General features: G+C 39.8%; 1 protein-coding gene across 3 annotated transcripts in view; it reads left to right on the top strand.

Annotated features, from left to right (window-relative positions):
- Vav3 (vav guanine nucleotide exchange factor 3) overlaps window positions 1-26,859 on the top strand; it is a 321,021-nt gene that overhangs the window by 50,174 nt on the left and 243,988 nt on the right. For all 3 annotated transcript variants that reach the window (XM_076933154.1, XM_034500278.2, XM_034500279.2), the window contains exon 2: window positions 25,892-26,008. In XM_076933154.1, coding sequence (XP_076789269.1) covers window positions 25,892-26,008 — 117 coding nt within the window. The remainder of the gene's footprint in view (window positions 1-25,891; window positions 26,009-26,859) is intronic.

The raw sequence follows: 26,859 nt of genomic DNA on the forward strand, positions 1-26,859 counted from the left end.
TTTTGAGTGGCATTTCATATATATATATATGTATATATATATATATGTATGTATGAATTTCATACATATATATACACACACATACACTGCCACTTCATATATTATACACACACACACACACACACACACACACACACACACACACACACACACACACACATTCTAGATTGGTTTTACCCGCTAGCTAGACCAGTGGTTCTCAACCTGTGGGTCACGACCCTAATAGGGTTGTATGGCAGATATACTGATACACTGATATATCAGATATTTATTTACACTATGATTCATAAGAGCAGTAAAATGAAGAAGCAATGAAGTGATTTTATGCCTGGGTGTCACCACACATGAGGAATTGTATTAAAGGGTCACAGTGTTAGGAAGGTTAAAAACCACTGCTAGACTTTCTTGTGTTTGGAATCCTTTGCTCTGTCATGTCCTTTGTTCTGTCACTTTGCTGTCACTTTCTACTCTGTGTGCTTTTGTTCTCAAGTTATGGATGGTTTTATACAAAATTTTGATCTTAAAAGTATTTGTCTATTTGCCCATATAATCTACAGTTGGCTGTGGTTCTTTATCATGAATCATGGACAAAAATTACACTTTAACAAATACTGACTTGAGTGGACCCCTATCCTTGGATCTGTGACATTTGTGGCATCTAAGTAAAAATTATTACTTTCTGGGATTTTCTTTTCATGATACTACATTTAAAAACATTTTGGGGGTGCCTTTGATGTTTTCGTTATTCTGACATTCATTACTTTGTTCTTGGAACCTAAGAGCCCTGCTATGAGTAGTTCAGGGACAGATGTAGGAAGTATGCTGTGGTGGTTCAGAAAAAAAAAATCAAACAGGAGACTGTTCTCAGGTTAGAAATTACACGCTGTAACTCTGGTGTGGTAGCCACTTAAAGCAGCAGGAATACTCTAAAACCACACATGGAATCAGATTTCAATGTCAAACTTCAGTATCATGTCTAAAGCTAGATGGTCTAGGGACAGTTGCTAGATTCTCTAAGCTCCAGTTTTATTCTCTGTAAAATGGATAGAACACTAACCATCCTCATGAAGTCACAGTAAATATATACTTAGGCAGTTCACGGGAGGCCCATGGTAAGCTACCAGAGGATGCTAAATACTTGTATAGAGATCCTTTAAAAATGTTTTTTATTTACTCATTATATTTAATAAAAATCTTCTGTGTAGGATTGGTGGTTGAACAGAGGGCCTTGATCATACTGGATAAGCAGTCTACTACTGTGCTACATCCTCAAAGAGGATGGAATGTTTATTCATTCTGGTACCCGCTGTATTGAGTTGGGGATGTTCTGTGTCTTACGCCCAAAATACAAGGAAGCCAATCTGGGATGGCTGAAGGCTCTTGAGTAGGTGGAATGACTGTAAGTCTTTTTTTGTTGACAGATAATGATGCTTTTTATGTGAGAATTTCAGTTAAAGTCTGAATTCATAAAGGTGTTTTACAGGCACTATGTATTATGAGGGGCAAGTACCAAGTATTGTCTAGCTTTGGGTTATTTTGGTTCCTTGAGAGCTTACTTACTTACTTACTTACTTACTTTATTTATTTATTTTTGGTTAAATGATACCGCTCGAGCCTGTGTTTGGTGAGAGCTTTGACAACGTCATGACCTGCTATTTTCTGATTTAAGTGCTAGAAACAAACTGAGAATGTTGAAGCTCCAGAGGGAAGGCATTTTTGGAGAAGGGAAGAAAACTCATGATGATAATCTTTAAGAATATTAAAGCTTAATCTCCATGCAGAGACTAAGTCCTTCATCCTTGAGCTAAAATATTATATTCTTAACTTCAGCAAAATCCGTTTTTATCTTGAAATTGGGAAACTTCACAAATGATGATTCTACTTGTTGCTAAAGGAAATCTCAGGTCTTTCAGGCAGTGCTTCGTCTAGATAGCATTAATCAGAAAATACATGTCAGTTTTAGATACGCTTTTCTGAAGGTTAGGGCTCTCTTGATAACCTTTAGCGTTGTGCAGCATGCTTGCTTAGGGAATGAAGCCTCTGCTTTCCAGTGTGGCGCTTTGATAGATGCCAGAGTCTGCAACTAGGAAGAAACCCCTCATGTATATCCGGCATATTTTGTGAAAGTGGCATCCTGCAGGATGTTTGTGATTTAAGTTCTAGTTTTCATTTTGATTACAAGAACCAATGCCACAGTAGTTACTGATGCTTTCTTCCCTCCCTCCCCTCCTTCTCTCGTTCCCCCTCTCTCTCTCCCTCCCAACTCCTTCAGTCTCTCTCTCTCTCTCTCTCTCTCTCTCTCTCTCTCTCTCTCTCTCTCTCTCTCTCTCTCCTTCCCTCCTTCCATTTCTTTTTCAGCTTTCTGTCCCTCCTTTCCTTTCTTTTGGGATCATTAAAAAGCATCTATTGTATTGCTAGCTCCTCAACCTAGAACTGACCTTAATACTTGCATGTAATTAAAATGGTATAAAAGCAAAACAGAGGCGGGGGAATGGGATGGGGGTTTCTAGGGAGGGGAAATGGGGAAAGGGGATGACATCTGAAATGTAAATAAATAAAATATCCAAATAAAAAATAAAAGAAGCAGACAAGCAATCTTAGATGTGGATCTCCTTTCATGTGCTTTAAAGGGCAGACGGCAGGACACCATTACACGAATAAGCAGCCTGCCTTCATTGCACCTTTGGGCCACAGTTACTACCTTCTATCTTTTTGATACACGGGACTTTCTAGAAATCTTCTCGACCAGCATTTTTCAGAGTAGTGGGGGTGGTTGTCCACAGATCCACTGATATTGCATCCTTGGTGTTAAGGAAATGACTGATTTTTCCAAGCCAGGAGATATTATCTTCAGTATAAGACCAGCCCCTTGATAATCCCAACATTCTACAGGGACCCGGGTCTCTTGACCTTATTTAATAGATGCTCTATTTCCATATCAGGAAACCATACACATCTTTTGTCCAATACCTGCTGGAGAATTCCCGTTTGACTTTAAGCTTGTTTTTAAAAAATGACCTATATCTTTAATATTCCTTATCAGACCATATCAAGTACTCTTGGTATCTTTTTAAATTCTAATTTCTTTACATCCCAATATCAGCCCCCCTTCTCCCAGTACCCCATCACACAGATCTTCCCCCAAATTCCCCCTCCCCTTCTCTGAAAAAGAGAGCCCTGGGTCGTGTCCTGTCCCAGTCCCTGTGTCATGTAGCCCATCCTGCGTCACCCCTTCCCCTCCACACACACACTGAGGCCAGACAAAGCAGCCCAGCTAGGGTAATGGGATCCACAGGTAGGCAACAGATTCAGGGATAGCCCCCACTTTAGTTGTTGGGGGACCCACATGAATACCAAGCTGAACTTCTACTACATATGTGCAGGGGGCCTAGGTTCCACCCGTGCTCACTTTTTGGTTGGTGGTTCAATCTCTGGGAGCTCCCAGAGTCCATGTTAGTTGACTCTGTTAGTATTTTTCTGGAGTCCTGTCCTCTTCAGGTCTCTTAATCCTCTTTCCAACTCTTTCATAAGACTCCCTGAGCTCTAACTAATGTTTGACTGGGGAGTCTCTGTATCTGTTTGCATAAGCTGCTAAGTGGAACCTCTCAGAGGACAGTTATGCTAGTATCCTGTCTGCAAGCATAACAAAGTAAGTATCATTAATAGTGTCAGGGATTGGTGCTTGGCCATGGCATGGGATTCAATTTTGGCCAGTCATTGGCTGGCCATTCCCTCCTCCTCTGCTCTTTGTCCGTGCACATCTTGTAGGCAGGACACATTTTAGATCGGAGGTTTTGTGGGTGGGTTGCTGTCCTTATTCCTCCTCCTGCCTGGTTACAGGAAGTGACTACTTCAGGATCTTTATTTCCCACTGCTAGAAGTTTCAGAAGGGGAAATAAAATAGATATTGAAGGTGAATGGAGGGAGGGAACTGGATGGGAGAGGGAGAAGAAGGGGGCCAGGGGTGAGGGATGAGGTGTAGGAAGAGCGGAGCAGAGAGACCAGAAATCTGCAGTGGGTGTGTGCCAGACATGCGGGAGGGGCAGGGTGCTATGGGGGTGACTCTTGCTGAGACCCTCCTCTTATTTTTTAAAAAAGAAATATCTTTAATTGATGAAGAAAATTAAAGATTTTATAACTTAACAATATTGCAGTAAAACAAAAGTAGCTGGAACGATCACATGAATGATTAAATTATTTCATAAAAATCAATAGAATTGAACCAGCTGAAAAATCAATGTGCTTCATCAATATGCTGTTTGAACTATTTCCCATTTCATTGTTCTCAGTGGATTGTTATCTGGGTGTCAACATAAACTTTCATTGATACAAAGCGTTATAAGGATTTTATTTAACAAGAGAGGCCTTTAACAGCAACTTCAAGAGAGCAATTGTGGGTACACAACAGATAGGGGAAACATCATTTAGTTCCACTGTCAGAATCTAGTTCCCAGGGTACCCAGGGTATAAATCGTGTCTGAATAATGTATCCAGCGTATGTACCTAGAAAGGAAAAACTTACATATATAGTAGTCTAAGGCTGGGTGTTGACTAAGCACAAAGAGGAGAATATGTGCTCCTTCATTTTGTCAGTTTTTTTCTGCTGACATAACAGGGTCATGGGGGAAGAGAAACCCCAGTTGAGAAATTTCTTTATTAGACTGGCTTGCAGGTAAATCTGTGGATTATATTTCGGATTTATGATTGATGTGGGAAGACCCAGCTCACTGTCGGGAATGCTACCCCTAGGTAGTGGTCCTGGATTGTATAAGAAAGCAGGCCAAGCAAGCAAGCCATGGGGGTGGGGGGTAGGGAGGAGAGCCAGTAAGCATCATTTCTCCGTGGCTTCTGCTTTAGCTCCTGCCTTTAGGTTCCTGCTTTGAGTTCCTGCCCTGACTTCCCTCCGTGATGGAGTATGACCTGGGATATATAAACCAAATAAATTCTTCCTCCTCAAGTTGGTTTTAGTTATGGTATTTATCAAAGCAATAGAAGCAAATTAGAACAGTGTATGTTAACTCAAATTTCTAAGTAATTGAGAATACAGTATGTTGAATAAAGGGAAGATGTCTTTTGTAATGTATAGAGGGGATGTGTAATCAGTGCCCACTTGGTGACCCCAAATGAAGAGAAGTCCACAGCGATTATTCAGCTTGTTTTTGGTGTGCCAGAAAAAGGAAGGGCATGCATAGACAATTGTGGAACAGGTCCTGTTAAAGTTTTGTCTGTAACAGAGAAAATAGCAGAGAGAAAAATCAGGAAAGCAGAATATAGGCCAAGCATCTCCAATAGGTAATATTTCTTATTTTGAAGTGTCAGGGCATTGAAATGTTTTCACAGAGTTTAGCAGTTGAACATACCAAACCTAGAAGTCCAGAATCAGAAAGTTTGCTTAAAATGGTCTAAGTGTTGGAACATTTCAGATTTTGGATTAGGGATGTATTTCGAGTCACTTGAGACAGCTGGCAAAGGGTCACATTGGATATAACTAGGAGCAAGGGGTCAGTAATGGCTGAGGAAGAAGTCAGTGAGCCAAACTAACTTATATAAGCCAGGTACTGGTTCTGAGTACTGGGGGCCCTGGCTTTGCCCATGCTCATTTTGATATGACTGGGAATGTTAAGATAGATGGAGTTCTTGAGCACACTTAAAGGGACTCATTTTGTCCCCTGTAGCTGACATAATGAGGTGGTGCCTCAGATCCTATAATGTGTATCTTGAGATTATTAGTTGCCACACAAACTTGAGAGACTGGTATTGTCATTTTACCTGCTGTTAGAGTGACTGACCACCTATCTGCCATCTACAACTGAAAGCCAGTTTTATGTGTGCTTTTGCCTTCTGAGCCCTGACTATTACCTGTATTCTGTTGTGCTTCTCTTCTAGGATGGCACCGTGGGGAGTGGCTGGAGAGCTTGTGTGGGGGGGAAATAACACAATCCTGGCAGATAGCCACTTCCCCAGCATTTCTGACTTTAAAATCGTTTGGTCCACTTTGGCTAACCCTGTGACATCTGCAGGCATTTCCTCCTGCTCCAGTGCTCTTTTGAGTTGCTGTATTTTGTCTGAAAAATCAAAGCTGCTCTTCCAGCTGCTCAGACATGCTCTTTATCCCCAAATACTCTCATACTCCTCGTTTTCTCTCAATAACATGTTGCCATGTCTTGACTTTGATGTTTTTTCCCTTTCTTGTGTATCACCTGATTGGAGAGAAGGGTGGAGGCCCACCTCAGGGTCTTTCAGGACACCTAGAACTGCTTCACACTGGCAAAGGAAGATCAATGAGAATAAGAATAGACATAAGAATATAAGGTATAAAAATTATGAGAAATAATAAGAATTTATCTCTGCCTTTTCACTCTCACCAAAGCCAAACTTAACAATCCAGCCATGTCAGCCATTGAGACCCATTCTGTAGTATAGTATATTGGTGGTATCCATGGCTAGGAAATTCTTAAGTGATGTATTTGGTTTGGCAAACATGGTTATGAATGCACATGAACAAAATGTCTTCTTACAATGATATCATTCAAATTTGTAAGTTTTGCTGGCTTGGGACCTAGTCTTTGGATTCATGACTGTCGCGTAAGATGTGCAAGTCTCATGACAGGTAGCCTGCTAGTCAAAGTTTTTTATATGTTTTGTGACCCATTGAGTTTAATAACTGTTGTTTGTATGGCCACACCACTGAAGAAAATGACTCTCTTTCCCAGCCACCACTAAGTGCTGTTGGCTACTCAGGGAGGGATGAGGGACATCATGAGCAGTCATCTACCATGATGGAAAGCTGACAGGCAATAATAGGCTATCCTCAGCTCTGTGCTCATGAATACAATGGCTGTGCCATGCCCATAGGACTGTGTTTCACAGCGGTTTCCCCCATCCTCTTTTTGACTCTTATATTCATTCTTTTCCCACTTCTGTAGTGCTTCCTGAACTTTGCAGGAAGTGGTATTGATGTCTTGTTCAGGGCTGAGCAGGGAAGAATCCCTTATCAGTTCTGACCAAATAGGAGTCTCTCTGAATTAACTATCACCTACAACTAAGAGTCTCCTCAGGTTAAGGCTGAAAGCACCATTATGGGTTTACACATGAATATAGATGCCAGTTTGACACCTTGTCCATTTAGCCAATGTTAGTACATTACCAACTGGAGCCTATAACCTCTACATCCATGGGTTTTTGATCTAGTTCACAGTACAAGGTAGGAATTCCTTTCTGTGGAACTTGCAAATCAGAAAGTATTTGGTGGTACCCCTTCCCATGACATTCATCCCCCTGTTGAACCAGTGAGCATGTTTTTGTCTAGCAGGTTGGCATTGCTGCTTGCAGGATTCAAAGCTGGAAAGGCAGCTGATGATGTTTCTTTCTCAGCATCCTGTATATCCTTGTAGCTCCATGCAAGCTTGTCAGTAGAGGGACTCTCCCAGCTGAGTCATCTATGTCTTGCAACCAAAGAGTGTGGAGTCATCAGCCATAGGGTCTTACCATTTCTAGTTCTGAGGGGAAACTAAGAACAACGGCAATAATTGGTATTACTGTGGTGGTGGTGGTGGGGGGGGCAGTCTATGAGACATCCATGACCAAGAGCTCAGAGTGACACTGCAAGTTTTGTTTAACAATTCATGGTTTCTGGGACAAATGTCTTCTTGAAGGTTTAAACATGTAAGACCTTAGAGCTTCGAAAATTCAGTGAATGCAAGGGAAAATAATAATCATAATCTGATTACAGTTTTAAATTATAAAGAGATTTCAAGTATAAATCTCTTGTGTTCGATTTCTAGCAGTGTTTCTGTATGTGGTGATAGAGGATAGAAAAGAGGAGGTGGTACAGAAAATGGAAAGGCTGTTCATCCCAAATGTGAAGTAAGCATCACGTGGTTGCTTACAAAAGCAGTTATCATATTTAGACAAATGACACAGGGTGAAAGATGAGCAAAGTTAATGTAAGAGTGAGAAAAAAAAACATATATAGTAACAATTATATCTCTCTGTATTACACGGATAACACCATTATGAGGTTGTAACTTGATGCTGGAGCCATACCTGCTTCAGGCCATTATGTCATGGCATGTCATGATGAAGTATCTATTTCAGAAGGCCATTTGTAGGAAATGAAGGGAAATACAGTGTCAACCGCACTGCTTATTTTAGCATTGTTCTCTTGTGGTTTAGAGGCAAGGAGATTGTCCCCATCAGCCTGTTCTCATGGGCTAGGGACTTATCTTGACACCAGTCCACTGGTGGGACTGGTACAGTCGTGTTCCACTTATAGCATAGGCTTTATAAGGTACAGCACTTCATTTTTAATTAAAATGTCTCTATCAATTTTACTTTGCAATGCTTCCAGTATAGATTTGAGTTTCTAGAAATGTACAGGTAGCAGAAGTGATTTTAGTTAGGTACTGGCTGACCATAAGAAATACTCTGCAAGTAGTCTATACTTTTGCTTATCTAGAGAGAACGTATAGTCAAAAGACCCAAGGAGATTCTTGACAAGGTCAAGTTTCAGAAAACGGAGATCAAGCCAGTCATGATGCAGACAAAAGCCAGTCTCTGTTAATTGCACATCTGCTCTGGGAAAACCCGAACCAGCCAAGTAAGACTTTTGATCTGTCTTCTGACCAGGTTTTTACCAGTTATTAGCTTGGCTTTAGGCAAGTTACTTCATCTCTCCAACTATTTATAGCTCACCTAGCACATGGGAGCAATGTCTGTTTCATAAGATCCAAAGGGGATAATGAAGAAACACTACAAGGACCCCCTTTCAACATTAGTACATCATATTGCCTTAGAAAGGCCTACAATTGAACTCTCTCTCCAGGGTTCAGTTGTGGCTGCCTGCGTCTTGCACCTTCCAGGAATGTGTGTTATTGTGCCTTGGTAACCACAAACATACACTATAATGGCATTTATTAAGATGTATTGGGATAATTTCCCATCTCTCTCCTGCAGTGAGATGTAAGGTCATTGAACACAGTGGGCCATGCTATGCATTACCTTGCACAGACCTGGGGAGGCTCTGGAAAATGGCGCTTTGTGAATGAGTTGACTGGATGGCTGATTCTGCGTTCCAACTTACCCTAGGCTCTTTGCATTAATGTATTTATATGACTAAACCTTTGGTACTTTGTCATAAGCTTGTATGTGCTTAGTAAAATAAGATGCCACCAGACCTCATGTGTAGAAAACAGTATCTCAGGAAAACAGGAATTCTAGGAAGCTTTTAAAACCCCTCCTTCAGGGAGAAAGGCAATTTCATTCTGCATGCTCTTAACTTAAAGTCATGAACACACTTTCATAGTCTCCATCATGTCCTTGAACTCATATTTGCGGACTTAGTTCCTTTAGGGTATAGTGAGTTCCTTAAGAGAAGATGCAACATCCACTTTATCTCTTTTTTGGAGCCTTAGAGAGTGTTGATAGAGGGCCTGCATGTCTTCCTTTCCTTGGCTGAAATGTAGATCTGTTGATATGATTTGAGATGAAGTATTTTCAATTATTTAAAACATATTTTAAAGTTGAATTCCTACTCCTTCCCAATTTCTTCTCTATATATTCTCCACTCCTAACATCATGTGTTGCTATTTTTTTCCACTGAGTTTGTTTTGTGCTGTCCATATACAAATAGGTGTAGGGCCCTCCACTGCAGCATGATCTGCCTATGAGGGAGCATACTCCTAAATAAAACTTACTCTGCCTTCCCTAATAGCCATCAGTTGCCTATAGCTTCTCAGCTGGGGATGGGGACATGTGAACCCCTCCCCCAATGCTGGAATGTTGACTGGCTTGATCTTGTGCAGGTCTTGTGTGAGCAACCACAGCTCTGTGAGCTTGTGATTCCCAGGTCCTGTCATGTTCCAGAGATAAAATTTTGCCCAGGTCATCCTTGACCTCTAACTCTTTTATATTTATATACAATGTATACTGTCTTACATGAACGTTTTACTTATGCATTTTGTGTAATATATATTTTCGATAGACATTTAAAATATCAATAAACTTTCAATGTTGAGTCCAATAAAATACAATCTGTAGAATTCTTTCCTGTTGCCTCTTGTAGACACCAAAAACTGGAAGCTTTACTTTGTAAGAATCATCTTTATGGTGATAATGTGAATGTATACTAAGCAACAGGAGACTTATGAAAATCTCCTGTTTACATGGCTGGTGCATGGGCCAGCCTGTGCGTCGTTGGGTTGCTGGCCATTGTAGAAACTAACTGTTCCTTCATGTTGACAGATGCTTTTTATGTTATTTTTTTCTCAGTTAATGGTTTCTGGGAGCTAATGCTTTGTGGGGCCCTTGGACAATGAAGGGGGTTAGATCAATCCCAAGTAGTTGCTACCACCTTTTATGTGAAAACAAACATAGTTATCTAATGGATTAGAGGGCAAAATTGAAATATAACAAAGAAGTTCTGATACTTCCTCTAATCTCAGCACTTGGGAGAGTCAAGAGCTCAAGAGTAAAATGGAGTATAGTAAGTTTGAACCCGTCTGGGCTATACAAAACCCTGTCTATCAAAAACATCAGGCAAGATAGAAGTTTTAGATGTATCATAGACAGAACAACTTCAGAGAGCTAGGACACATAGATGTAATTTTTTTTCTCTATCTTTAGGAGTGTTTCTGGAAAGCATTTGAGAAAAAAGTATGTATATATATATATATATATATATATATATACACACACACACACATATATCACATATATATACACACTACATACTATATAATGTACAATATAATATAAAGTATAATATACAATATAATATATAAAATGCAATATATGATACATGATATATAATCTAATATGATATGTGATACATAGTATATAATATTTATGATAAATATGCCTAACTGAAGAAGATAGAGACTTCAGATGCTGTTCAGCCACCGTTTCTTAGCTTCTAGGCAAATAGTTGTACTATTTGACATGCACCACTACAGAAATTCAGAAATTATTAAAAAAACATCCATTGTCTTAAATTATACAGAGTCATGTCACCAGAATGTCTGTGTCTGCCTCTGTCTTTTGAGTGTCTGCCAAGATTTAGGAAACACTTTGGCCTTTCTAAGCTTTGAATCATGAAGCTTCATGTGTTAAGAGATGTGTGTCACCCCTTATGGTGAGATTTTAGGGTACTTGAGGTTTCTCCGAGTTATTCTGGAACTTTCTGTAATAAGGGAGAAATGACAGCAGAGGAGGACATTTGACCCTATAATCTGCTGCTGTTTTTAAATGTCCAGTTTTCCTTCTTCAAGAAGAGGAATTGCATTTTTATTTTGTTTTAAAGTCATTCTGTGTAGTGAGACTACCACTGGCTAAGAGTTTTGCTCAAAGCAGTACTTGCCTTAAATTTTGCTTTAATTAGCATTTAATTGCTGCTAGGCATTTGAGGAGTGGTGACTCTACCTGCTTGTAATATTAAGTTTTATTTCTAGATGTTTGGGTATGAGAAATGCTTTGGCCATTTGTGTCTTCAAGTAGGGACAGTGGCATGGAAGTGTGGCAGCTCCAGGCGGCACATTGTATGTACCCCAGATGGCCTATGGGAATTACTTAGTTTTGCCTCTGATATAATCTTTATGGAACCAGTATGTTCATGGGATATCATGCTGTTATTTTTGCATAACATTTATTTTATGTAGGATTTTTTATTACTCTGTGATATTATGGAAATATTATAGGTTATAGCAGCTTAATTTGAAAAATGTTGGCCAATACAAGAACATTATTATATTTGGTGCTTAATTGTTTAAAAGTAGTTTCATGTAACTGCTCAGAATGCATAGGCTCTGAAAACTCAAATTAAACACTTTTCTTATGCAGTTTATTTTTCTTATGATGTGGATGGATACTCTTAGGAACAATATGATCTATCTACCATCTATCTACCTGTCTGTCTGTCTGTCTGTCTATCTATCTGTCTATCTATCTATCTATCTATCTATCTATCTATCTATCTATCTATCTATCTATCCCTCTACCCAAGATTCTTGCTGTAAGTCTAAGTTTTATTTTTGTACTTTCTGATTTTGGTTGAGCCTTTCTAGTTGTTTCATCTAGAACCATCTATATCGGCAGTTCTCAATCTGTGGGTCATGACTCCTTTCACAGTGGTTGCCTAAGACCACCAGAAACCAGATATTTATATTATGATTCATAAAAGTACCAAAATTACAGTTATAAAATATCAATAAAATATTTTTGTGGTTGGAGGTCACCACAACATGAGCTCATTCAAGGGTCAGAGCATTAGGAAGGTTGAGGACCACTGATCCAGATGATCCTTTGTACTGATGGACATCCCTTAAACTAGTGCTAACCCCATACTGGAATGCATATGGGAGAGGAACCAGCTGAAAGACCACTAATGCTGATGCTTAGAATGGTTTGAAACAGAAGACATCTAGGCTAAGAAAGGTTATCTTGTTTGCAGACTCAAACCTCAAGCACACGGAAGATGTGACACAAGGAAACTGTACCTGACTGGCAAAGATCGGGAGAGAGATTCCTTTGTTTTCTTTTTGTGACTCATTCTCTCATTCATCCACTCTTCCTCTTGGTAATCTCAATGTTGATGAGGTTTACTATTACCTTACATAGGAAAAGACACAAAAAATGAGTCATAAACTCAGTGAAGTATACCCTACTCTGTAGATAGGCATATGACTGCTTCATAAATAGTCCAGTGTATAAAAATACAACAAATACACTAAACAAATACACTAAATACACTAACAAATACACTAAATAACAATGCATTTATTTACAAGTGACAAGTAGCTTATGGGTGACAGTTAAGTGTAGTGTTAATATAGTGTCAGTATAGTGACGTGGATAAGTTGTCATGTAGAATCTAGGAAGAAACTCTGCAGATCATTGCCCTTTAATATAGATGGTAAAACTTGGAGAATAAATCAGAAAGGAGACTATGTGTCAGGTAATAAACTGAAAAGTAGACGATGTAAGTAAGTGGGCATTTTACCCCATGTTAATTTCCACAGTTTGTTTCCTTCAGTTTTCTGTCTTAGAGTCAAAATTTCCCAGTGAACTGAATTTGAATCAATTGAATGTCAAGGTCTCAAACTCCAATTCCAGCAAACACTTTATCTTCTCTCCTCTCCAGACTCAGTCTCTGTAATCTGCATCTGGGATCTCCAGACATTCAGCTCAGCTGCTTTCTACCAAATCGAAGGCCCTTTTTGGTTTGTACAACTTCCTGAGTCAAGCATTGCTTCTTTAGCATGATGGGTATCTGTTGCCTCCCTTGGCCTATAATGGAAGATGTGGTTTATAGAATATAAAATCGTAGTTTCATTTGAAACGTGCTGTGTGATTTTTTTTGAGCCGTTTGCAGTGCATAGCCCTATTTCTGAAAGGGAAGATGGATGTCGTTGTGAATCATGCATGGCTCTTTTTAAAACTTTATCCTGTTGCAGTATTTAATATAAGAAGTGCTCTGGCCCAGACAGTACCACTGGACTTGTGTGAGCAGTCTCCTTATTCACTCAGTGCTGGCCATGGGCCTCCCTGATGCTATATTGTTTTAATCCTATGCCTTTGGTAATGTTCACTCAGTTGTGCGGAGGTGGACTGTGAGTTCTCGGTTGTTGTTTGCCTTTCACTATTCACTTGCTCATGAGATGAACAGGAGAAGAGAAAAACTAGCAACATACAAACGTGTGGGTGCAAATCCTGACGCTGCTGTTAGGAACTGTGGCACTTCTCCCATGGAACAATTTGGAATTTCTCAAAAACCAAAAATGGATCTCTACATGATCCAGGTGTACTATCCCTTGAATAATAATAGCCAAAGTAATTAAAATCAGAATATTACCTGCATATATATGTTTATTGATGCTCTATCATAATAGCCAAATTATGGAATTAGCTTAGGTTTTCAATAACAGATGAGCAGATCAAGGAAACATGGTTCATATGCACAGTGGAACCTATTCAGTCACAGAAAAATGAATAAAGTAGCATCTTAAGAAAAACAAATGGAAAGCGTTAAGCCTGACTACATATAAGTATTATAGGTTTGCACTTGCATGTATAATCTTAAAAACCTAAAGTAGAAGTTGGAGTATAAGAAGAAGAGGAAAGGTAGGAGCTTGGAGTGAGGAGGAAGAGAGTAGAGAACAAGAGAAGGAAGGAGAGATGGCATAGATGGTCATGTAAAAAATATGTGTGTGCATATATATATGTATATATATAATCATGCATATATGTATATTATACATATGTATACACACATATGCATAGAACAGTGACAATGAAGCATAAAATATAGCTGTCATTTATACATTAGTAATTGTAACAATGATGAAGGTGTGACTGTAAGAAGGTCATTTAGTTTATTGACTCAGAATGGTCTCTGGGGTCAGTCAGAATTATATTCATATTATTCACCCACTTGTTAGGTTTACTTAGGTTTTCTTTTTCATAAAACAAACTATTTTTAAATCTTTATTCTTTTTTGATCATGTTTTATTTTCTATTTTCTTTTATTGAAAATAGTGTTTTCTTTGCAATATATTCTGATTACATTTTCCTCTTTCCCAAATCCTCTTGGATATCTCTCATCACCAAATGAGGCCTCCAGTACAAGGAGAGGGTTACATCTAACCCCACTGTTGACCAATGTGGCCCCATGAGAACCCCTAGACAACCCAGACTATTGTCAAAGCTATTGGGGAGATCTTTTCATCTTTCTAAGCCCTCAACTGCAGAATGTCAAAAATCTTGTCTTTTGACTTATGTAAAATTTGAAGTCGATGCTGAATTTGGAGGAGGCTAGAAATGTGGGCAGATATAGGGTGACACTTAGCACAGATAAGCTGTGACAGGTAAGATGTGAGTACTTTTGTCCTAGAGTTAATGTGCATGAAGTGCAGCCTCCGCTGAGCGTCTTGAGTTAGAATGTAACAATTACAATCAAGAAGACCATTTAAGGGAGTGGGCGGGTAGGTGGGGGAGCACCCTCATAGAAGCAGGTGAGGGGGAATAGGATAGGGGGTTTTTGGGGGGACTGGAAAAGGGATAACATTTGAAATGTAAATAAAGGAAATATCTAATTAAAAAAAAAAGAAAGCCATTTGAGAGGGGCATGGGAGGGCTGAGAGGGAAGGAAAGGAAAGGAAGAGGGGACATGATGTGATTATATTTTAAGTCAAAATGTATTTTAAAAAAAGAAATAAAAAGAAAAGAAGGAAGAAAGAAAGAAAGCAGGCTCCCCCAAACGTCCTATGGGGAAAGATGGCTTGCTTCTTTCAAGCTAAGGATTCTGTTGACCTGGATTGCAGTTTAATATGTTGTTTTGTTTACTTCTGAGAAAAGTTATGTATGTCTCTTTCCTGTAAAGTTGTACTCAGGTGGGAAAACGCTATGTTTCATTTTTAATTGTACTTCAGAAGCCTTTCTTTACAATTTATATGACAATCCTACAGCTGAAGGTTAACAGCATTGCCCCCTGCCTTCTTTAACAATACTGTATAAAGCAGCCATTACTGTTACAAATTTTTTTCTTCCAAATCAGAAACGCATAAAGATTTTGACATTATGAATAGTTTAAAAAGTATCTTCAAACTTTTTTAGATGGAACCAGAATAGCAGACTGGTTGGGAGAGCCTAGATGAACTGTTTCATAAAACTGATAGTGTTTTCTAATTTAATTATTTATCATCCCTACCTTATATATTCACAAAAACATGAGCAGTCAGAAATTAAACTGGAAAAATTGAAGGCTTGTCAAAAAAATTTATATAAATCCCAGATAAAGCGATCAACCCACACGGAGTCATCCATCATGTATCTGAGTGCGGTGCCTGTGGTGTGTGGGTTGTAGCAGCTTAACAGCTGAATGCAGAAGTGGCATTCCTGTGACCTGGCTTCATGTGATTAGACAGCAAGAGTTCTGAAGTGAAGATAATATGACTTATGCCTAGCAATAGAATTTATTGCCTTTCGAATTTGTAATCTTTTGGAATTGGGTGCATTTAACGTGAAGCTAGATGGATAAAATGTCAAAACATAGACTTTTCTCAGTTACTGCTTTTATGTATTGTGATAATTTAGGATATAAATTAATTCTATTTTAAATAATAGTTAGTGTGGTCTTTACAGAATGCTGATATAATGTATGAAAATCATTGTCTTTTATAACTACTGTCATTAACAACATCCCTATGTCCAAAAAGAAATATTAATTTCATTTCCTGCTTGAACCTGTTGACCTCAGATCTGCCTTTCCTGAGTCGAACTGAAGTGTGTTTTCTTAATCTTAGCCATTGCAACTGGAGAGAGATCAAATCTCAAAGACCTTTAATTTACATTTCCCTGAGGCTGACGATGATGAACTTGTCTTTTTTTTTTAAAGAATATTTGAATATTTAAGAATATATCTTAGCGACTTGTATTTCTTCTTCTGAGAATTCGTTGCTTGGTTCCATAGCCTACTGTTTACATTGGGTAGTTTGTTTGATTGACACTTGGTTATGTGAGATGTACATCCTTCATCATATAACAAGGACTTATCTTCATTCTGTATGATGCCTTTGCAATTAATTAATCATTTCCTTTGCAGTTCAGAACACTTTCAATTTTATGGAATCTCACTTGTTGATTACTGGTCTTACGCCCTTGGCAACTGGAGCCTTATTCAGAAAGTCCTCTGAAGCGATAGCCTGAAATACAGTCCCTATTCTTTCTTCTAGGGGTCTTCGAGATTCTTGTCTATCATTTAGATTTTTGAACCACTTAGAATTGGGAGGTGGGAGTGGATCCGTGAGGCATTAATTGAGGAGCTGGAAACAAATCTGATAAAAATACATTGTGTGAAATAAGAATAATAAAGACACGTAACAACAGAAAACAGAGAAACACAGTAACATTTATTCTCATGTGTGAAAGGCAGGTTTGTAAGGCTTATCTTAAAAGTGACAGGCTACACAGATGAGTTATTCTTCATGGTGAATGCTGTGTTCTAGGGAGGGACTCCACCAGCCCTCATTCTACTGAGATGACACAAAGAACGTGACTCTATTCCTGATCTAGTTATTATGTGGCCTGCTATTCTGTGGAGCTCCTACCTTGTGTGGGACACTCCCCCCCTCTGTGTGTCCCTCTCTCTGTGTGTGTGTGTGTGTGTGTGTGTGTGTGTGTGTGTAGGTTGGGGTCATCCTATCCCAGTACGTATTAGCAGCATTGTAACCGATTAGTGCCACTACTCCTTTTGCTTCTCATTGATACCTTTGTTAACCACTGCTGTAGCACTGATACACTCATATAAAAACCCTGAGTGCTGCTGACTATTGGCTAGAGTTCTCTGAGCATCAGCTAGTAGCCCAGCACTGAAGCATGTTCCAGAAGTTGACAACCCAGAAAAAAAATAAATTTATGACAATAGCAGCCTAATAATTTGAAAATTTTTATTTATTTTATTTGTAGATATCACTACCACCGAGTCCTTAAAAATGTTTAAGATTATTTTAAATATAAGTGTGTGTGTGTGTGTGTGTGTGTGTGTGTGTGTGTGTGTCTGTCCATAGAGCCAGAAGAGGGCATCAGATTTCTGGAGGTAGAGTTAGCAGGTCGATATGAGCCTCCCAACTTGGGCGCTAGGAGCCAAACTCATTTTCTGGAAGAGCAGCAAGTGCTTTTAACCTCTGAGCCATCTCTTCTGCCCCTCAAAAAAGTTTTAAAGTAACTTATTAAAAAAGGATATATTGCTATGTTGACATCTAGGTAGAAGGATATGATGACAGGTTAACGTAAAACTTCTCTTCGAGTTTCCTGGCGGCCAATCTATTGCTGTTAGAATTGGTAATATTTTAAAGAGTGGTTTGTAGTCATTTTTTTCTCTGTAAACAATCTACTTCAGCATCTATTCAGAAGTTTACTCAAAGCCAGGTGCTGTTGGAAGGGATCCAAGGGTATGAAGATGAAACATATGTTCTCTGCTCTCAAAGTGTTTACAGTTTCTTTGGACAGTCGTTGGGTGATATTACCATCCAGCACGACTCTTTCCAGACCAGGTGTGAGCCAGGTGCTGTAGAGATGAATGTGTAATCTGCAAGTCAGCCCTACACTTAGGAGCTAAATCATGCCAGTGAAGCCACACTTTACATGCGTGTACACTGTCATTAAATAAATGTAAAACAAACAAACGTTGATGGACTAAGGACATGGCTCAGTGGGCAAAGCACTTGCCACACAAACACAAAGACCTGAGCTTGGATCCCTGAGGCCGATGTAAAGCCAGACACTGTAGCATGTGTGTAATCCCACTACTTCAACGATCAGCTACCTGATGGACAGAACAGTGACCAGCAAGCAAATCTGTTGCAAACAGGGTGGAACGCAAGAGCTAGCCTCTAGGGTTGTCCTCTGACTTCCATGTATGTGACAAACATTCCTGTTATGCTCTGCATCTGGCCTTCAGAGATTAAGAACAGACAGACAGACAACCACAAAAAACCACCACCAACAAACCAGTTTTATGACTTAAAATGGTGTTAATTACTATATTTTGAATAAGCAATTTAAAAACATTAGAAATTAAGTTGAGTCTGGGACTGGGAGGAGAATTGTGCTGATGTTTTGAGCACCGGGCTAGCACTCAGGAACTTCTCTTCCCTCTGTTTGCCTTTTTCCCTCATTGTCCTTGAGGATATTTGTCATATCAGTGACCGGATGAAGGGCTTTGGAGCTACCATGCTGCCAAGCTGACTTTTCTCCATGGAGCAATCCCCATGAGACCCCATTAGTACCTGCTGAGCCATAAGGAAAATGGGCATACGTCCTCAGGCAAACGAAGACCCATTGTCATTTTGTTTTTAATTTCCAGGAGGTATATGATTGACTCCATTTCATCAAGAGGGGTTGGGGGCAAAGAGATGGCTCATCATGTAAAGGAGTTTGTCCCAACTAGCCTGACAACTTGAGTTTGGTCCCTGGCACCCAGATAGAAGGAAAGACCCATCTCTGGTAGGTTGTCCTTCCCTGGAGAAAGCTGGCTCTCTCTACCCCAGCAGCCTTCAGCGGCCAGAGCTCCTCAGCCAGGGGTGGGGCTCTGTGAGTTGCTGCCCCCACCTGTGCTGGGATTTTGGCCGAAAGCCACCATCTTTGTGTTAGCTTCTTGGTTAGGTCCAGACTGCTTTGGCCTGATGTATCATTGTGGAATGTCATAGGCCTTGCTTTCGAGGGTCACGCATAGATGTTGTGTGCATTTCTGCCATTTCTCTCACTCCACTTTGAATAAGTAGTCTATTCACATCTTTGTGTAGGGGCAGAGAGACGAGGGTGGCTTTGCCGTTAGAATGCATTTCTTATCCGTGGGGACTTGTGAAAGGGCAGTCAGACTCTCTCATTGGTGGGGCCTTTCCACATCTGAAGAATAGAATTAACCGGCTCAGCTAATCACCACCTTTCATATAGCTCACACTCATTTGCTGTTATTATTCCAATGAATGCCAGTGAACGTTCAGTGGACTATAGATCTGGGCATGGCCTTACATCTTTTTCTCCCACGTCTTCCCCTTTCATATGACCTAGAGTTCTTTTGTTTCCTACTCGTTCACCCTTCTCGTCTCAATAACCACCATCTCTTGTTAGAGTAACACATGGTAGTCCCAATTAATTTGTGTTCACTAACCATCTCATGACATGATAAAAAGAAAACCATTTTTTTTCCCCTTCATGTACCATAACATGAAGTCAGTATAACTTGGTAGTTAAGGATGTGGGTGCTGAAGTCAAAAGATCTGGATTTAAATGTAGACTCCATCACCTTGGCAAATGTGATTTTATAAATTTGAGTAAATCTCTCAAATCTCTGTAGGTAGAAAAGAAGAACAAAACCTTCCTGCTTGGGTGGGTGTGAGGACTAAACAGCATCGATATTTCTCATAGACCAAAACAATCGCTCAAAACACTTAAAATGCGATGCTAAGCTCTTCTACCCAAAACTCCTTAATCTAGACACTTCTAGATAGAGCCGAGAACTCCTTGGCATGCTGGGTAAGCTCAGGCTCCCTCCCTCAGTCCTCACTCACTGCTCTCTTCCTGCTTGGTGTCCAGCGTTAACCACTTCCTCTGCCCACAGTGGTCCATGACTTACCTATCTCTTCTCACACATACCCTAACTCAGGAAATTTCGTTTCCCATCCAAATATTAGATATTTCTCTTTTAGTGATGTTTACCCCTCAGGTTACATAGTGAGCCAATTATTTCTGAATGCTGTTTCTAGACTTCAGGACTCTCAATGAATCTCTGCACATTTGCATGGAACTTGCCACCCTATTGTGCAACCCCAGTGTTCTTTGCTGTGCTCTGAATGACTTCAATGAGGTGTAGAGGAGAGAGTCTGGGTTCTGTTTGCCTTTTGAACCCGAATTTTGATACGTTTAATTAACTTTTTAATATACTAGTAAATCAGAATCTACTTGGGGAATCTTAGGAAATTCACAATGGCTAACACAATAAAATGGGAGTCTCATTAATGTTTTAAAAATAAACAGATGGCTGTTTGAATTTCATGTGTCTTTAACTATTCATCTTGTATAGATGCATATAAAATTAAAAAATAAGTTATTTAACTCTAATTTGTAAAGATTTAAATTCCAAGACCACTTAAAGTGATCTCATGTGAATAACTGGGATGGTTTAAATAAAGTTGCATAACTTTTGGTGAAGAATAAGAGATGGTTATGAAACAAAAAGATGGGCCTGTTTTGTGCTGTGAAATAGCTCTCTGAAGGCGATCTTTTGAAGCTGTAGCAGATGATAAAAAGACCAGGAAACTCCTTTGAATCCCAAAGAATGCATAGACAGGAGAAACTTTGTGCCGGCTGACACTGTGTGAGCTACACCATTTCTAGCTATGAGTTCTCTTCAGTGATTTACAGTTTCCTTTCTTTTGAAAAAATTGAGATGCATGCTGGCTTCCTATGCTGGCTTCTTAGGCTTTCTAAGAAGATTATAAAATTCTGCAAAAGGTATATTCGAGGTCTTGTAGGCCAGTTCTATTTAAATGAGCTAGAAAGGGCTAGGTCATTTCTGCAGAAGGTGGAGGTGTTGGTTCACTGGTAGCTGTTGGCTATAATCCTGGAGTTGCTGGATGCTCCTGTGTTTCCAAATATCACTTACAGATGAAAGCAGACTTGTCTAAAGAAGTGGCCGATATCAGAATCAGATGATGAAAAATGTGAAGTAGACAGTGTAAGAGACCGAGATCACAAAATGAAACAGAGAGGTGTCAACAGGGCACAGGACAAACTAGAAGGTTCCTTCAGGTGCAAATCTATAATCACATGAGAATAAGTTTTTCTACAAAAGAAAAAAGTACAAAAAGGTGGGATTTTTTTTTAAAATAAATAACATCAGTTAATAAGTAGGAAGGAAAATGGAACTGGAAAAAATCATTCTTTCACAGTCCCAAGTAGAGTAACTGATGGCAAGGATGAATAGTGATGGCCCTTGTGAGAAATAGTCTGGAAATAAGACAGCCACAGAACAACACACTTTCACATTCAGACTGTGTAGGAAATATAAGAGAAAGACACGGAGGGGTGGGGCAGAGACAGCAAATGAAGGACCCTAGCATTAGTCTGGTCATGCGACAACTCAGCACGGTGTCTTCCCAGATGATGAAGTGTGAAGTTTGCAGTATGATACTTCTGCCAATTAGATTTCAGTCTGCAGGCAGTATAGATGCTGGAAGAACAGAGTAGCAATTCTATGGGGGATTATCAGATGAATGAATAATGTGGGTTGTCTTCTAAGACAGCTAGCCGTGGACTCTCAATATAAAAGAAGAAATCTTACCCTATATAACATTCACTGTGAGGCTGCCTCTTCTAGAAATGAGCAAGGCATGGGCAATGGTAATAATGGCAATATCAATAGGCTCGCTAATGTGGAAGGGGAGAAAGCCCAGGGTTCCACCATAGACAAGAACTCTAGGCAACTAATGGTTCCTGAGAGAGAATTAGCCTCTCCCAGGGATGAACCCCCTCTTTGGATACTCAATACAAAGTGGTCAGATCTGAAAACTTATATGCACACACAACAAAGAATGACTTAGCAGGTTGTATTTATATATTAGTACACGTAAAAATAATATAAAAGAAAAGATGCTATCAATTTGAGGGGTGGCTTGTGAGGGGTCAGAAGCAGGTGACATAGGAGAAATTTGAGGGAAGAAAGTGAAAGGGGGAAGTGATAGAATTATATTTGAATTAAAAGTGTGTCAAAATAAAATGTACTACAGAGAGAGTGTAGCCAAATGCAGTAAGAGCCACTGGAGGAGATCTTAGCCTGGGCGAAAACATTACAAAACGAGATTGAGGTTGGAATGGTAGAAATTTGAATAGTTAATGGATATTAATGGTTAATTCTCTTTAAACTCAAGACCAAAAATAAGATGAGAACTGGGTTTTTGATGTGTGCTGATGTTATTGGTATGTAGGGAAACATTCTGACTTCTAACAGATGCATGGGGAATGATGTAGCAGCAAATAAAAATGTCTTTGCCCTCCTTTCAAACAGCACAGACAAAATACTTTTGTAATAAAGCGTATGCATACAGAAGCATACACAGTGCGTTTGTGACAGTGGAATAGGTCGGCGTGTACTGTGTAGGTATATTATTCTTTTGGCCTTTGTGCTGGGTTTGTTAAACTGGAAACAATGACTAGAATGGAAGCATAGTAAATATCTGAGGGGGCAGGGTGTCTGATGGGCTCAGCTGTGTTTGGGACCTCCATAATGATGCCACAGCCCTCTTCCTCTGTCCCTCCACACTGCTTTTGTTTTTGCATACAGCAGAACACCCAGGAGTCTAGAGTGCATGCAGAGCCTAGTGCTTTCAACCAAATTGTGAAGCACTATGAAAATCTCCCGGGAGTACTACTAGAAAAGCTTAGAGCAGAGCCTTTTAGCTTTTCCAGTAGCTGTGATATAGCAGGCATTCAAAAACACTTGGCTAAAACCAGATATTAAACAGGGTAATTAGGCCAGCGACTTGCCTGGAAAAGCAATAGCACATGAGTGACTTTGTTCAGATCCAGCAAACACTTGTTGAGCGGAATAGAATTGAACTTGTGAAGGTTAAGGAAGGTTAATATTGGCTCCAGTAAATGCAAAGCCTGTTTTTCAGGCTTCGTGACTTTTTCAACTGTTTCAACATTGAATGATGCTTCTTGCCTTTCTGACTTCATGATCAAAGCGCTTTGGTGGAGACCTGCTGCAAGTTTTTCCTACACATGGGGAAAATGTGGGTTTGGTGAGACATCTTCAGAGGGTGGTATTTGCAGCCGTGCTTTGTTCCTTGGTGAGCTATGAGTCTCTCCTCACTTAATTATGTTAAAAAAAAAATACTGCAAGAGAGCAATTGCATAATCCCCCAGAGAGTAATTATTGCCTGTCTTGGCAGAATGCAAGGCTTTTAATCTGTAAATAAGCGATTCTGTGTGGAGGAGCGACATGCAGAGTGGTGCTGTGTAGCAAAGGTCTCATGAATCTTTAAAGTGACAGCAGTCGCTGCATCCCCTGATTGGCTGCTGTTTGCCTTTCAAACGGTTTGGTTTATGATGCTTCCCTTGTGGTTTTAACCCCTCCTGAAATATTTAAGCCTCCGAGAGAATGGTTCCTGTAAAGGGTAAAACTCAAGTTAAGTCCATGACGAATCTGAATGCAGAGAAAGCAAGGTGAGCTTTCTGCAAGTTTCTAATTACAAAAAAAAAAAAAAAAAAAAAAAAAAAAAAAAAAAAAAAAAAAAAAAAACCACCACCACCAACAAAACAAGATGCAATATTGACAGTCATTGCTTTGGAAACACATAAAAACAAAGAAGCAATACTTACTCACTTATTGATATAGTACTTACTTATTGGAGATTAAGTTTTTGTTGTTTTGTTTTGGTTTATTGCTGTTCCCCAGTTTTGAGATAGTCTTGGGTAGCTCAGGCTAGCTAACTGCATAGCTGAGGATAATCCTGAACTCCTGATACCCCTTCTATTTCCCATGTGAGTTGGGATTATAGGCCACACCAACCACCAGGAGATTAAGTTTACGAAATTATTCTGGAATGATTGACATATAATAAGCTACATTTATTTAAAGTTTTGACATAAGTAGGTAAAAATTTAAAATGTATGCCACGGTAGTTCATATTTCCAAAAGAGTTAATTTACTAAACTGAGAGTGGTAGCTTATGCCTATAATATCATTGTTCACTTGAGAAACTGAGGCAAAAGGATTACTTTAAGGTCAGTCCGGTCTTCATTGCTAGTTCCAAGTTACCCTGGGTGACAGTTTAAGAACTTGTCACAAGCAAACCCAGAGTTCATTTGCTTCTGAGATATGTGTGTAGGTAGATCTGTGTCTTTCAGATAGGAAAAGTGAGCTCCAGCATCTGGGTTTTAAGTTGTCAGTAGCATCTTCCTGTCTGCCTCCTGTTCTGGTTGCATGGATGAGCTGGGTGTGCACCTATCCAAGGTCAGCCTCTACACTTCACAAAGGAGCCTCTCCTTTGCCCGCTCAAGGACTGCATTGTGCAACGTTGCCTCTTTCTGGGTAACCTCTGCTCCCTGTCAAGTTTTTGTTTCCCTTTGCAGTGCTGCTCAACAGCCTCTATCCTGGCTTCACTATCTCTCTTCCCTACGTCCCTGGATCTACTCCAGACAATCTTTGGCCCCAGTCCCTGACCCCATAGAGGCTACTACTGTCAAAGAGTCTGTAACCTTCACTGCCAACTTCCCTAAGCAGTGATGAGCTCCATCTTTCTGGTCAGTACCAGCAGCAAATTTATAGTTATGAAGTAGCAATGAAAATAATTTTACGGTTGGGGGTCGTCACCACACGTGGAACTGTATTAAAGGGTCGAAAGCAGTGGGAAGGTTGAGGACCACTGTTCTAAAGATTCCAGGGCTTAGGTCTGAAGTCCATGCCTATCACCTGGGCTGCAGACTTACATATCCAATTGTCCTGATGGCTAATGGCACCTCAGTTGTAACACCTCAGGAGTGTAATTCCTTGTTTGTTCATGATCATCTGCCATTTGGACTTATTGCAGTAGCTTCCTGTTTCCCTGCTTTGCACTTACTCCAATGTCCTCCAATCTGCCAGTGGCGTAGCAGTTCCTGAAAACCCTCATGAGACATTGAATTTTGTTTCACCTTTGACCCAAGCACCTGGTATTTTCCATATCAGAACAAAGGCTATCCAACAGGCTCTTCCTTGTCTGACCCCTCCCATTTTAGATTACCTTTACCTTTCTCCTTTGCACTCTCTCTGCTCTGATGTCTCTTGCAGACACTCCTACCTCAGCCTACCCCGTGTCTCTGTCTGCCTCTCAGCGAGTCTGTTCTAACCATCCTAGTTAAGTTCTACCTGCCCCTGACCGTTTGCTCTGCAGATTCCCTTCTCCAGGTACCACCATATAAAAAAAAAACCATAAATTAAACTAGTTAATTTGGTTTGTTTCCATGTTTGTGCTCAGCTGTCATCTCATATTGCAGTGTAAGTTTCAAGAGGCTACAAGCTGTGTCTGTCTGGTCACAGCCGGTTCACAGCACTGCTGAAGTGATTAGAGGCGATTGTGAGGCATATCAAGTGTATTGTTTCTGCCATGCAGAATCTAGATTTTTCAAAAGATGTGAAAACTGAAGGGGGTGGGGACAAGAGAGGACAATGGCTGATGAAGGTGATGACTGTACACTGTGTATATGAAGAACATTATTGTAATGACTCATATACACATGAAAGAATAGAACAAGAAAAACAGATTGGTCCTTCACACTCTCATTGTATCTTATGTGGGACAGAAGACAGGTCATACTCAGAAAAATTCACTATATACTACTGTTTTCTGTTCCTCAGTTTCTCTGTCTGAAGAATATCCGGACATTTCTGGCCGCCTGCTGTGACACGTTTGGAATGAGAAAAAGTGAACTCTTTGAGGCATTTGACCTATTTGATGTTCGTGACTTTGGAAAGGTACTGATATATTTGCTTTTGAATTATTATTATTATTTTTTGTATAGTTCTGGGACTTGAACATGCTAGGCAAGTGCTTAACCTTTGAACTACATCCCTAGCCCTTGGCTAGCATTTAATTTTTCACTGGAGATTATTTAACTAAATTAAAAATGTCTTAAGTGGTCTGTATATCTGCATTGTTTGGTTAAATGGCTTAGCAAATAAGAGTAAGCCCCATTCCAAAGAACAGAATCAAACAGCAGCAACAACTTTGGAAATGAGTTCAAAAGTACTTTGTAACTTAAAGCAGGGGCATCCTTTATCCACAGGTAGCCCTTCTGGTTCTTTTCTCCTCCAAGGGTAGAATCTCATCCCTTATGTCCAAGGGCCAATATGCGTTTCCTCAAGCCTTCTATCTATATACAAGGCACCTCAGTTTTGGAAGCTGAGAAGGCTTGTCCTGTTCTTAATTTAAACACTTTAAACATTTGGAAAAGCCATGAGACGTGGGTATAGTGCAGTGCAGGGACAAAGCCGGGGCTTCACACATGTAAGACATGTGCTTTCCTGGAGCTCCAGCCCTACTGGGAGATTGTCCAGTTGCTTGCATTTCGATGATACTTTTCATATGGAAATAGTTTTAATATTTATGTTATTTCTTCAGTGAATACTAAATCCATGGTAAAAGAAATGATACTGTTGGGCAGGTGAGATTTCTCAATGGGTATAGGTGTTTGCCGTCAAGACTGATGACCCACATGTGATGCCCAGGACCCACACAGGGGAGAGAAGTGACTCTTGCAAGATGTCTTTTGACCTTCACATGCATCCTAGAGAATTTGGCATTGCCCCCTCATAAATGAATTAAT

The sequence above is a fragment of the Arvicanthis niloticus genome, chromosome 4 (genome assembly GCF_011762505.2).
Source record: "Arvicanthis niloticus isolate mArvNil1 chromosome 4, mArvNil1.pat.X, whole genome shotgun sequence".
Taxonomy (NCBI): Eukaryota; Metazoa; Chordata; class Mammalia; order Rodentia; family Muridae; genus Arvicanthis; species Arvicanthis niloticus.